The 13,095-nt window shown below is 32.3% G+C and overlaps 1 protein-coding gene across 1 annotated transcript; it reads left to right on the forward strand.

The window, feature by feature from the left end:
- The first annotated feature begins 4,164 nt into the window (after window positions 1-4,164).
- Window positions 4,165-4,851, forward strand: LOC140449028 (uncharacterized). The gene has a single exon (XM_072542170.1). The coding sequence runs from the start codon at window positions 4,165-4,167 to the stop codon at window positions 4,849-4,851; it is 687 nt and encodes a 228-aa protein (XP_072398271.1).
- Window positions 4,852-13,095: the final 8,244 nt, after the last annotated feature.

Below are 13,095 nucleotides of genomic sequence, written 5' to 3' on the forward strand. Positions count from 1 at the left end.
TTGTAAGGGAAGGTTCATATTTACTCCTTTCTGTATAGACTAGGAAGTCATCAGCATATTGGATTGTTTTGTAAGTGATACTTGGTATATTAAGACTATGAAAATCGGCAGTATACAGATTAAAAAGAAAAGGGCTTAAGACTGATCCCTGAGGTAATCCCCAACTATTATAACGTGGTCCAAGAAATTCATTTTTATAGTTTCTAACGTATAAGCGTCTATTAGTGTAGAAATTAATTATGGTTTGTGCCAGATTTGTGGGTATTTGAAATTGATTGATCATTTTGTCTTTTAATCGAGGTAAACACACACTGTCATAAGCACCTTCTATATCTAGAGATAAAGTAGGCAAATAGTTATTTCTAGAAAAGTTACTCTGTATGTCCGTTACAAGTGTAGCTAGTGCATCTAAAGTTCCACATCCTCGTTTGTATCCAAACTGATTATTTGGTAGTAATTTTTTGGTATGCACCCACCATTCTAGTCTATGTTTTAACATTTGTTCCAAAGTTTTAAATACACAAGAAAAGAGAGAAATGGGTCGATAAGATTCTGCTGAATTTGGATCTTTTGCAGGCTTTAGAATCGGAATAACAATGATGTCTTTAAAAAAATCTACCTCAGAATTGTCTTGAATGATTCGATTTAAAAAGTCTAATAGAAAATGTTTTGCTACTTCTGGGAGGTTAATAAGCATGGAGTATTTGATATGATCGTATCCTGGACAATTATCTTTACGATCATTTATAGCGAAAATTAGTTCATTATAAGTGAAAGGTTTTAGTAGAAAATGATTTTTTTCAGATGGGGTTGAATCTATGTAGCTGGATTTTTGAGGGTTCGCAGTTGGTGGTGCAACTTTAATAAGAAAGTCATCAATCCATTTTTGATCGAAAGATTTTATTTTTGATATTGGTTTTCTGTAAATTTTTCTAGCTTGATTCCAAAGAGTTGTAGCTGGTGTATTTTTATTCAGGGAAGAGACCCATTCAATCCAATGTTTCTTTGCTATATTTTTTAATGTTTTTTTGGTTCTAGCCGAGATCTCCTGGTATTGAACGTAATTTTCAAAATTAGTGTTTTTTTTGTAATTTATTAAAGCCAATTTTCGTTGTTTGATAATATTGTCACAATCAATATTCCACCAAGGGGGTGGGTGCCGTTTACATTTATAAGGTTTATATTGGGGTATAGCTGCTTCTGCGGCCGTATTTATATTATTAATGAAGGAGGAGTACTGTTCAGTAAGATTATCCGAGTGACTGTTGTTCGTATCGTGCAAAATCTGAATCGTCGAGGTATATAACGCCCAATTGGCTTTTTTAATATTCCATTTATTTTTAGGAGATATTTTATTTTCATTAATTGCAAAAATTAATTCTATAGAAATGACATAGTGATTTGATCCTAGGGTATCAGAGATGACATTCCAAGATGTTTTGTTAACTAGTTCAGGTGAACAAAAGGTTACATCAATAGCTGAATCCCGTTGATCAGGACGTCTTAAAATCGTAGGTTCTCCATTGTTTAAAACAGTTAAATTTAAATCATCTGCGACATTTATTAGTTGTGATTCTGTGGTATCATTATTATGACAGCCCCATATAGAGTGGTGTGCATTAAAATCACCACCTATAATTAAATGCCCATCAAACTGCTCAAAAATTTTTACCCAATCTTTATATATTGTTTGTATTTTTGGAGGTTTATAAATAGATACAAAATTTAAAGACAAAGTTCCATATTTAACTTGTACAAACAGCACACACTAAAATATTTTCATTATAATTTATATTGATATTATGTTCCACAAATTGAAGAGATTTGTGTACTAAAATTGCCACACCAGCATAGCCATCGTTTCTGTCATTGCGTATTATATTGTAACCACTAAAACTATATTGTTGATTTTTTTTAAACCAAGTTTCGCTTATAAGCGCAATGTCGATATTTTTATCAAAAAGAAATTGTACCAGACTATTTTTGTTAGCTATAGCAGAACGTGCATTCCATTGCATTATATTTAAATTGCGTGTTTTACGATTAAATTTTATTGGTTTTTCAAAGTATCCTCCAATACTTGTTCTATACTACTTGTAATTACGTTAATATCAACAGGTTGTCTGTTGTTACTTGAAATTATTTTATTAATAAAGTCCATGATAAAAATTGATAAATTGCTAGCTATACTGCTTTTTTTGATTTCCAAACTAGAGTAGTTTGGTTTATTTGAATTTATTGTCAAAGGTTGTGAAGGTCCAAAGGTGAATGGAAATAATGGTTTTTGAACAGGTGATTGGATAGTGGGAGAGTTTGATTTTCTCTTTTTTTTTGGTTGGAGGTCTATCCCTCGCATGAGTTTGTTGGGAAAAGGAATTATTTTGATTGCCATTGAAATTTGTAGAGATTTGATTACGATTTGGATGAGATAACGATATACGATCGTTGTTAGGAAGTTCTGGAAAATGTTTGTCATAATTTGTTAGCGGTGAAAAGGAATTGTGACTTACTAAACTGGATAAGGATTTCTCAGATATTTCTTTGGCTTCCTTAAATGAGGTTTTTTGCTCTATCAGTATATTTTTAATTTTTTTTTGATTGTCATAAGAGGGACACTTTTTTGAAATAGATACGTGATCTCTGCTTTTACAGTGTATACAAAAAATCAAATTTTTATCACAATTGTGTTTATTATCTTTAATCTTACCGCAATTTATACACCTTTCCTGAGTACTGTTACATTGTTTAGATACATGCCCATATCTCAAACATTTGTAACACTGGGTTATTCTACCTACAAATTGTTCAACCGAAAAAAAAACTCGATTAAAAGCTACGCGATTTGGTAAAATATTCCCCTCAAAAGTAACGACAATAGATTTTTTAGGTACAAATTCGACTGTTTTGTCTTCTTTTTGGACTTTTCTATTTAACCTATATATGTTAGTAACGCGTGAGTCTGATTCGATATTTTCCATAAGATAGTTGATATCATAACGAGTATCCACGTCTCTTATTAACCCTTTAATTTCTAGTAAATGGTTCGGTATAAATGCTCTTAAATTTTCTGATTTCAGTAGTGGATGTTTTACTAAATTATTTGCCTCTAGAAGTGATTTTAATAACACTTTAATCCGGTTTCGGCCTATACTTTTAATTTCAAGAATGCTTTTAAGATTAAATTTTTTAAAAAGAATATGACCAACAGTCATTGGATGCAATCTACCTAAATTGTTACTGTCGGTACTTTCTATATATACCCAAATATTTTGCACGTTGTACTTATCTGAGAGGAGATTGAATGTTTTCGGTTCCAACTGCTTCGCTGTTTTCTGGACATCACTATCCTCACTAGATTTATTATTAATATTATTAACACTTAAATCACTGTTATTCATGTCAGTATCTGTCGTCATAAAAGACGCCCCTTGTTTATTTTTGTCCCCCATCGGGGACCGATATTATTTCGTATTAATTATCAGTTTACACTTTTTAATTATTGTTTTATATGTAAAAAGTTAAATCCAAACACCAAGTAATTAGGAACCGGCTCGGCCTTTAACGAAATTAACGACTGACTCGGTCAAAGGAACTATCGATACTGTCGAAAACGCAATGTTAGTAGTCCAGAACTTACAATCTTTAATAGCAAAATAGAATATGTTGATTGTATTAAATTCCTTGGAATTAATTTTGACAAACATTTAAATTTTAAGCAACATATTTATCATCTTAAAACATCTTGTCAACAATATTTGAACATAATATAAGTCCTATCTACTAAAAATTTGGGATGTGATCAAGATATCTTATTGACAGTATATAAAAGCCTTATTAGATCTAAAGTAGATTACGGTTCAATAGTGTATGGGTCTACCAGTCAATCACTTTTAAAAGAGTTGCAAACAATCTAAGATGCTGCTGTAAGAAGAGCCTTAGGAGTTTTTTGTACCACACCTACCGATGGCTTACTATGTTTAGTAGGAGAAATGCCTCTGGAATTAAGAAGACAATATCTTAGCCTAGCACAATGCTGCAAACGTTTCATCAAATAGTGAAAATCCCAGTGTCAGAAACAATATCTTTGCTTCTCGTTTCCACACAACATTAATATCTTAACAAAAAAGATCTAAACCCCTTTTTTATGAAAGACCTAATGGTTACATGACCAGCAATAATATTGTCTTCCGTAAACTATACCAAACCACCCTTTTTACCGCTCCTCCTTGGATGGTCAGAAAACCCTTCCTAGACTTGAGTTTAACAAATACTAGTAATCAACTTAATACTTCCTCTATGGTTAAACAATGTTACAGTAAGATTGATGAGTACCAGAATGACCAACATATTAATACTGATGCCTCCAAATCAGAAAAAGGAGTGGGATATGCCCTCATACACAACGACTACACTGCTTCATACAAAATCTCAAATTTTAGCACAGTATATACGGCAGAACTATTCGCAATCTACAAAGCATTAGAATTAGCACTAAACGTCAACTTAGACAGGTGCCTAATAATAACAGATTCCTTAAGTTCCATGAGTAGCTTAGGCACCATTTACTTAACTCATTCTTTGTTGCGATTGATAAAGAGCCATTTGTACCAACTTCAGCAAAAGAATGCGAATGTAAAATTTATGTGGATTCCGTCACATATAGGTATACATGGTAATGAAAGAGTAGATGCTGCCGCCAAATCTTCATTTAACAACGAATACTTGATAGAACCTACCTATAAGAAACATTTTCATCACTGGATTAACTCGACATTGAAAGAACGGTGGTTTCAAGAATGGAATCAATCTCAACAAAAACTACGAGACATAAAAACAACAGTTACAAGATAGAAGAATATGTGTAGCAACAGGAAAGACCAAATTATAATAAACAGACTGAGATTAGAACATACACCCTTAACACATGAATACCATATTACTGGAAGTGTTCTTCCAATATGCAGTAAGTGTTTTAACAGTTTAAGTGTCCGACATTGCTTAATCGAATGTCCTGCATATTCAAATGAGAGAAAAAAGTGTAACCTACCAGCAACGCTACGCGAGTGTCTAGAAGAAAACTGTGTCTATCCGTCTGTTTTAAGTTTTCTAAAATCAATAGAAATATACAACCAAATTTAAATATCAGTGCGTACAAATAAATGTCTAATCTTCTATTAACTACTGTACTTAGTTTAACTTAAATTTATGTATGTAAACATCTATGTCAAAATCTGTATATAATATGTATCCAAAAAGGTAAACAAATTGTAATACCAAGCGGCGCTAATAACCACTTAGGTTAATGCGCCTTAATTGTAAATAAAAAAAAGTTTTCTAGATAGTTTTAGATTCCTAAATTAAATTACCAAAAACTTAAATCAAATTTTATCTACGTGTGAGTGGCATGCTCTCTTGTTTAATCAAAGTATATGTGTTTAGTGCACACGAAAAATGATTTTATCATCATGAGAAACATATAATTGTTTGACAGTTACTTTTTGTTTTTGTGTAATGTAATAAATTTCTGGGAGAGTTAGAGAGTTAGAAACGAACAAATAAGAAACGAAATGAAAATGGAGCGAAATATCAATGATGACATAGAAAGAAAACAAGTAATCTGGTTCGGACATGTTAAAAGAATGCCAGAGTACAGATTGCCTAGAAGAGTATTGGAATGGATCCCTCCTGAAAGAAGAAAGAGAGGACGACCACGGAGAAGTTGGCGCAACGATATTCATGAAGCAATGGCGGCAAGAGACTTAGAAGAAGCAACTGCATATGACAGAAAAAAATGGAAATTGGGGGCGGAGAAGCGGCGACAGCCGTTATCAATCCGTTTTTATTATTATTATATTATAATAAATTTCTCCTGGCCTGTTTGGTAAGAATTCCAACACATGTCAATCTAAATGCGCATTCATCTATAAATCAGGATTTCCAATACTGCATCGGAAACCAATAATTAATAACTACTAGATAATTTAACTGTAGAGATGTGACGTGTAATCAATTTTAACTCTTAAGCTTGCTTATACTTTTCACTGGGAAAAGGATTGATTGCAATATGAAAGTTTGTAGAATAAACAGCTTATTTAGTTGGTCCGGCGAAACTGAATTAGATTTTAATTTTGTGCTGTTTTTATTAAGAAGCTCCCGTATTTAAAAAAAGATATTTTTAAGAAAAAATCAGTTATATTCTTTAGAACTTTAGTTTCGCTGGCTAACTCAATATATTTGATATTTGAATCAACTGAGATAAAACTTTGGGTTAATTTGCATTGGTTATAACTTGAGTTTATGAATTTTTTCCTAAGGGATTAATCTAACTTCCAGGTCGTTAAATATCTGTTAATTGCAGGTATTCTTCTTTTGCACAATTATTGGTGTTAACTTGCCACAAACCTATAACCTCAAATATTTTTACAATATTTTTTGGTATGAATGCTTGTAGACAAGCTTTTCCTGCATTTCCTGCAACGCCATATATATTGCCTATATTGCCAATCGCCTATAAATATTGATTTATCAGGCTTACTTAATATCCAGTCTTCTGCAGTTTTGAAAGAGTTCATTAGTGGTACAGCCAAACTACTCTCTCAAATTACGCAACCATGACATTCTTCTACGGCCTGGATTCCGTTTTTCTTCTACATCTAAGCCGTGTATCGTGTAAACTACGCCGTACTATACTTTGTTTCTGAGCTAATCGTACACTAAGTTGAAGGGCTTCACCCTTTGCAGTCTTCTTACTAACTTTGTATTATACAGGAGTTGGAGAGCCTCGATATTCACATGTAAATTCAATCTTTGTTTATGATGGTTGGCACAATCATTCCTTATTATCCCTTTAACAGTCTATATCTTTAAGTCTCGTTTTTTAAGGTGCCAAGGGGCATCGACGCTATTCCTTCATACTTTGTTCTGAAAGTTTTTTTTATCTTTTTAATATTGTTTTTGCTGGCACAACCTTAGAGCTAGGCAGATGCATTGGTTTGGTCTTATTCAATTTTATTCTCATCCTTATTTTTTGTTCCAATCGTCGATCTTGTTCATTGAAGATTGTAGATGTCTTGCAGTTTCGTCATTATTATTTTTCACTGCCCCTTTGTCGTCGGCAAATGTTACGATTGTTCCATTTTCAAGTTCGGGGATATCTCTAGTGTACAGCAAGTGGAGAACTGGGCCGAGCACACTTCCCTGCGGCACCCTTGCCTTATTTTTCTTTAACTCTGTATAGTTATTCTCCTGCTTTATTTTGAAATATGTTTCAGTTAAGTAGGACTCTAATAATTGTGAATACTAACTCAATAGTGCTCTATTTAATTTATGAATAAGGGCTTAATGCTATACCTTATCAGAGGCTTGGGCCAAATCCAGAAAGATAGCTGAACAGATTTATTTAAACTACTCTCTCTCTCTCTCTCTAAAGTCAAACTGATGTGGTGGGATTTATTAATCTCTTGTCTTCGATGATTATCTTTTCATTAGGATCTTTCCATATAATTTTAAAAGTACAGGCAATAATGAAATAGACCTGTAGGATAAAATCTCATTTAGCGGCTTTCCTGGTTTTTCAATCAATATGACTTCTACCAGTTCCACATTCTGGGAACATATTTTGGTATAAATATTGCATTATGATGGCCTTCTTTGGTAATTGTTTTATTATTTTGCCTGATATTAGGTCAAACCCTGAAGGTTTTCTGGAATCGATATTTTCTTTTATCTCTTTTGCAATTTCTTTGCTATTAGTAGATTTAATTTTCAAAAAATCTAGTTTAAAACTGTTCACGTTGACCAAGTCATTTCCTTTGTTTGGTTGGAACATGTTTTCGAGATGCTGTGCCAAGCGACTGACTTCAAGCAATTGTTCGAGCTTCCATTAGTGTTTTTGATGGTGCATTATGTAGTATAGGTCTTATGAGACGTTTGGTCGCCTTTTCGAGAGAATATTAACCACTTTTTTCAGCTGTCAACTAGCTAAGGTATGATTATTTCATTCTTGATATATTGTATTTCATGCTTGAGATGTTCTGATGCATTTTTTAAACTTGCATAGTCCTTGAGAGGTCTAGTTTCGTTCATGCTGCTTGCTAAATCTATTAAGTAGGCAATTCTATTTCTGCATATAACTGATTTTTTAGTTTTCAAAGGGACCTAAAAAATAAATAATTCCATTAGTTTATTTCTGAATTTCTGCCCATCTGTCCTTGAATTTACAAATTTAGGAGGGCAATTTTCCGCATTATTTTATTATTTAGTGTAACGATAATGGGAATGGAATAACCCGAATTCATATCCCATGCCGTTTTAATGCTTAATAAATTAGAACCAATATTCTTAATTATTAAAAAGTCAATCAGGCTTTTGAGTCAATACTACATGACATTTCCGTTGTCTGCAGGATTTTTCGAGCTCCCTTCTTTAAGTAATGGTTAAACTTGATCACTCTTTAGTATGTTTCTCAGTGTTATCACTTTCGATGATAAATGTATTTCCTTGGGAGTTAAAAAATGTTCTGAAGAAATTTGACTGTATTTTTTGTTTTGGAGAGTAACATACTGCGTAATAGGTCTTGGTTTTGATTTTTACAGCCTTAGCTTGTATTTCTTCTGTTTGCTATCCCATCTCTTGATGTTGTTGTATACTCTGTTTTATATTTATTGCGCAATTTTGTGTGTTGATTTATCACTGCTATTTAATGGGAAAAATACCGTCAAAATTAAAAAGTGTTACTCGAACATTGTTCCATCGATTAGAGTAATTAAATAATGTAGTTATTTCCAAAAAAATTTTAAAAATGCTAAAAATTAATATGGAAAACCGCAAAGTAAAGTTACATGAGACAACTGACACTCTAAAGTTATTAATTGACTATTATAAACATTTGGGTATGAGAAAGCAGTTTTCCAAAAGGGTGCCACGTTTTCCTACACCCGAACAAAAATAACAACGAATTGATGAATATTGGTGCTTTTTGATCATGTTTAATTGAAATAGGTTGGAGTTTTTGCATCGATATGTTACAATGGATGCAACATATGTATCCATCACTTCACTACAAAATCAAATCGGCAGTCATATAAGTTTACAGCAACCGGAGCAAGCCATCCAAACGTAACAAACCACCGGAAAGGTTATGGCCTCTGTATCTATCTCTATTTACTATTAAAAACATGAAGAAACAATCAAGACCGACTACAACATTGATTTATTTGAGCATTTGAAGGCCAAAATCGCAAAGAAAAGCCTCATATTTTCAAGAAAAAAAATGTTGTTTCACCAAGGTAATGCAACGTATCACAAGTCGATAAAAATGATGAAAAAATGCACGAATTGAGCTTTGAAGTGCTTTCGCATCCACCGTGTAGTCCAGATCTGGCCTTCCAGCGATTACCCCTTTTTTCCGATCCAAAAAAAGCTCCGTGGTAAGAGATATTGCTCCAATGAGCAAGTTATCGTCAAAAGTAAAGTTATTTTAAAGGCAAAAATAAACCGTTTTACAAGGGCGGCATCGCCAAATTAGCAAGAGTTGCAATACCTGTATCACCGCTAAGAGAGATTATTTTATTGAATAAATAATATTTTTCGCAAAAAAATGTTTAAGGTACTAGTTAGGGATGGGTTATTGACCGACGGATTACCTCCCATTTTTGCGGAAATGCTTGTAGTACATTGTACCAAAACTAAAAACCGTTAGGGGTCATATGCTTATAAAATAAAAAAAAAATGATGATCGATGCTTAATGTGTGGGCTTAAACATATCGCACAACATTGCGTTTTTGCATGCAGTCAATTCTCCCAGTAAAAGGAAAAGCTGGTAAAAAGAATAGAAGAGATTATACCAGAAAACATAATAAAGATAGTCATAGTCCGCAAAGAATATTTTAACATAACGCTAAAGACTATCACTAAAATTACAAAAATTAATGTAGAATATGAGAGTATCTAGAAATTAGGTACATAGTTAAAAACGACGTTAACGCTCTATGAGAGTATTCCCAAGTGTGCGGTAAGAGATAGACATGTTTAGTGGTTAATGTAAGCTTGGCACACTTCGCGTGAAGTATCTGAAATTCCACACTAATCGAAAGCAACAGAATTGGTCAGAAAAGTGTTTTTGCAGTTTGTAAAAATTTATTTTTAAGCCGAGCGCTTAAAAGAGAGATCCCATTTGGTGAAAAATCTACCTTTTTCTTTTTAAGAGTTATGTTATAAAAACTTTTTTGAAAAAACACATAAGAGACGGAACATTGGAGTCCACAAAACACACACTAAGAAATTTGTTTATGGTATTGGTGTTAAAACCAGAGCATTTCTTTGGAGTTAAGGCGGCAGACAAAATCCTCAACTTCAATCAAATAATCGAGTTCCTACTCGCGTACCATAAACAAATTTAAAACACAATCAAAATATGTGTTTTTGTAAAGTCCAATGTTTCATATAAAGCAAATATGTGGATTTTCAACAAATATGATCTCTGTTAGGTAGTAAATTTTTTTAAAACATGGCCATAGCTCTAAGGATGGCTTTGTAAGCGGAAAGCTCTTATCTAGTTCTTTATCGTATCATTCTGTTGTTAATTATTTTGATTTTTTTATATCTGTTTGATCTTTTATTCCGGATTTTTTTCAATAATCTGTGAACTTTTTTAATTGCTCTGAATATTGTTGCCTCTCTTGGGATGTTTTCTATTGGGTCCTGTCGATTTATAATTTCCCTTGTTTTTTTGAGAATAATTATGACCTGTGATCATGACCTAGCTGGACATGCTCTAGTTGTTTCGCTACAAGTTAATAACACTTATTAAAATATTACACTATTAATATTTTGCACCACATTTTTATATGTTCTAATTATTATTTTATTTAAATTAACTAACAAAAATACTTGCGGGAGGCATATTATGGTTTAAATACCCCATTAAAAAATACGCTCTGCAGCTCTGGAAACCCATTCAAGCTGTCTTTCCACTCTTTTTGTTTTTCCTTTTTCAAAACACGGCCTAGGGTCAGATCATCATGAAATGAAGCGCCACGTTTGTTTTATGCCTTTCCCTTAAAGACAAAACACTAAAGAATACTACTAAACACAAACGAGCTGTAATTTTCTGCTAGAGTCGATAAAGCACGGATTGGACAGCAGTGTCATAAATAGGGAGTGGATACTTGCTTACAAAAATGGTAAAAAGAAACTGAAGGCGACAGCAGTGGGTTTTATTTTTTACCCTGAAAGAGATGCAGTAAAACGGTTTACTGAAATTTATGGGTTCCAACATTGTAAACTAGATACGAAAAAGTATTACTATATTGTATTATTTTATGTATATATACATATATATATATATATATATATATATATATATATATATATATATATATATATATATATATATATATATATATATATATGAAACATATACGAAATACAAGAAATCTACGAAATATACGCAAAATATCATTGCAAATTTTTAATTACATTTTATACAATTTGACTACTATAACTTTTTCAAAAATATTTTGAAACTGCCTAAATTATCGGATTAATATGAATGGATCAATATGTATTTACACCTCAGTTCTTAATGTCTGGGACCACATACTACACTTACGTGTATTATATAATAAGAAGGAGAATTTCTCTCTTTAGTCCTGACCCCCTGGAGGGAGAACTAAACTCAGAAATGTCGCTTTTTAAATCTATGATATTATCTAACCGCTTTGTTCTGGAATAATTAAATCTTGTCTCTTCAGGTGCTATCTTAGTCTATTATTAATAACTATGTTTTGTATTTTTGGTGTCCAAAGGTCTTTGTCTCTTGTTATTTTTTTTAACTCATGGATAGATCTTTTGCATATTCCTGTAATTTGGTCGATTCATTTTATTGGGGATCTTTCTCGAGATCTTCGGCCTCCTTGCTGTCCTTGGATAACAAGTCTTTTCATGCATTCTGTGTCTGCTTTCATAACATATCCTAGACCTAAATTTGTAGGTCTAGGATCTCTTCATCGTTCATTGACTGACCAAAATTGAATGATTTGTCCGATGGTCGGTCCACGGAATTCTTAACCTATTTTCCAACAAAACATTTCAGTACCATCTATCTTTCTTTTTTCTGTTGGTCATAGGAGCTAAGATTCATATATTTACCTTATTATTGTTAATATTAAGCAATTGATCAACCTCATTTTTAGATTTCGTGAATTTTGAGGGTCCTTCCATATCTTTGCCATGTTTCCTACAGCGACTTTTGCTAGATGACGTCAACGTTTTATTTCATCTTCTAGTGACCATGTGTTTGAGATCAGTGATCCCAGAGAAGAATATTAAGAAGGAAGAGTAAACTATACCTCTTACAGGGTGATGTCAATAATTTTTCAAGTAAATACAAAAATTTAAGAAGGAATTATAATTTTGGATTGATTCCCGTTTCATACTAGAAAATAAACATAATGAAAAGATACAAATTTTAGTATTTAGAAAACATTTATACTAGAAATGGAGTTTGTATATTGGTGATAGAAAAATAAAAGTGGACGTAATAGAAGTTTAAAGAAAGAGTGGTGGAAAAATGTCAGTAAATGTTAGGTTTAGTATAGAAATGTTGAATATTTCGATACCACCATCGAACAAGGTTGTAACTCAAGTTAGATTTATTTTCAAATTTCAACACAGGCGAATTCAGTAAAAAAGTGCGCACACGCCAATATAAACGACATAGTTTAATTCTCAATAATTTCGCTAATACTCCGTTGAAAAAAGTTGTACTTCAACTTACGTGTGTCATTTTAGCGTGAAAGACAGTAACACTGTTACTCCCTATGTCAAATATTTAGTTTCTATTTATATAGATATTTTACGATTAATAAAGTTTTTAAAGCAGCTGTGTTGCACGTATTTTTAACTTATAAAGTGATCAAACATACGGTGTACAACCGTAAGTCAATCTTGTAGTATGAATAATTAATATAATCATGTTTTTTTAAGTAAAAATAAGTATTTGGTTTATTATTATAGATATGAAACAAAATTTATTTTTGACGAAATAGAAAACTTAGACATTGTTGCAAAAGATTTTAATGTCACAGAAATAC

Source organism: Diabrotica undecimpunctata, chromosome 8 (genome assembly GCF_040954645.1).
Source record: "Diabrotica undecimpunctata isolate CICGRU chromosome 8, icDiaUnde3, whole genome shotgun sequence".
NCBI lineage: Eukaryota > Metazoa > Arthropoda > Insecta > Coleoptera > Chrysomelidae > Diabrotica > Diabrotica undecimpunctata.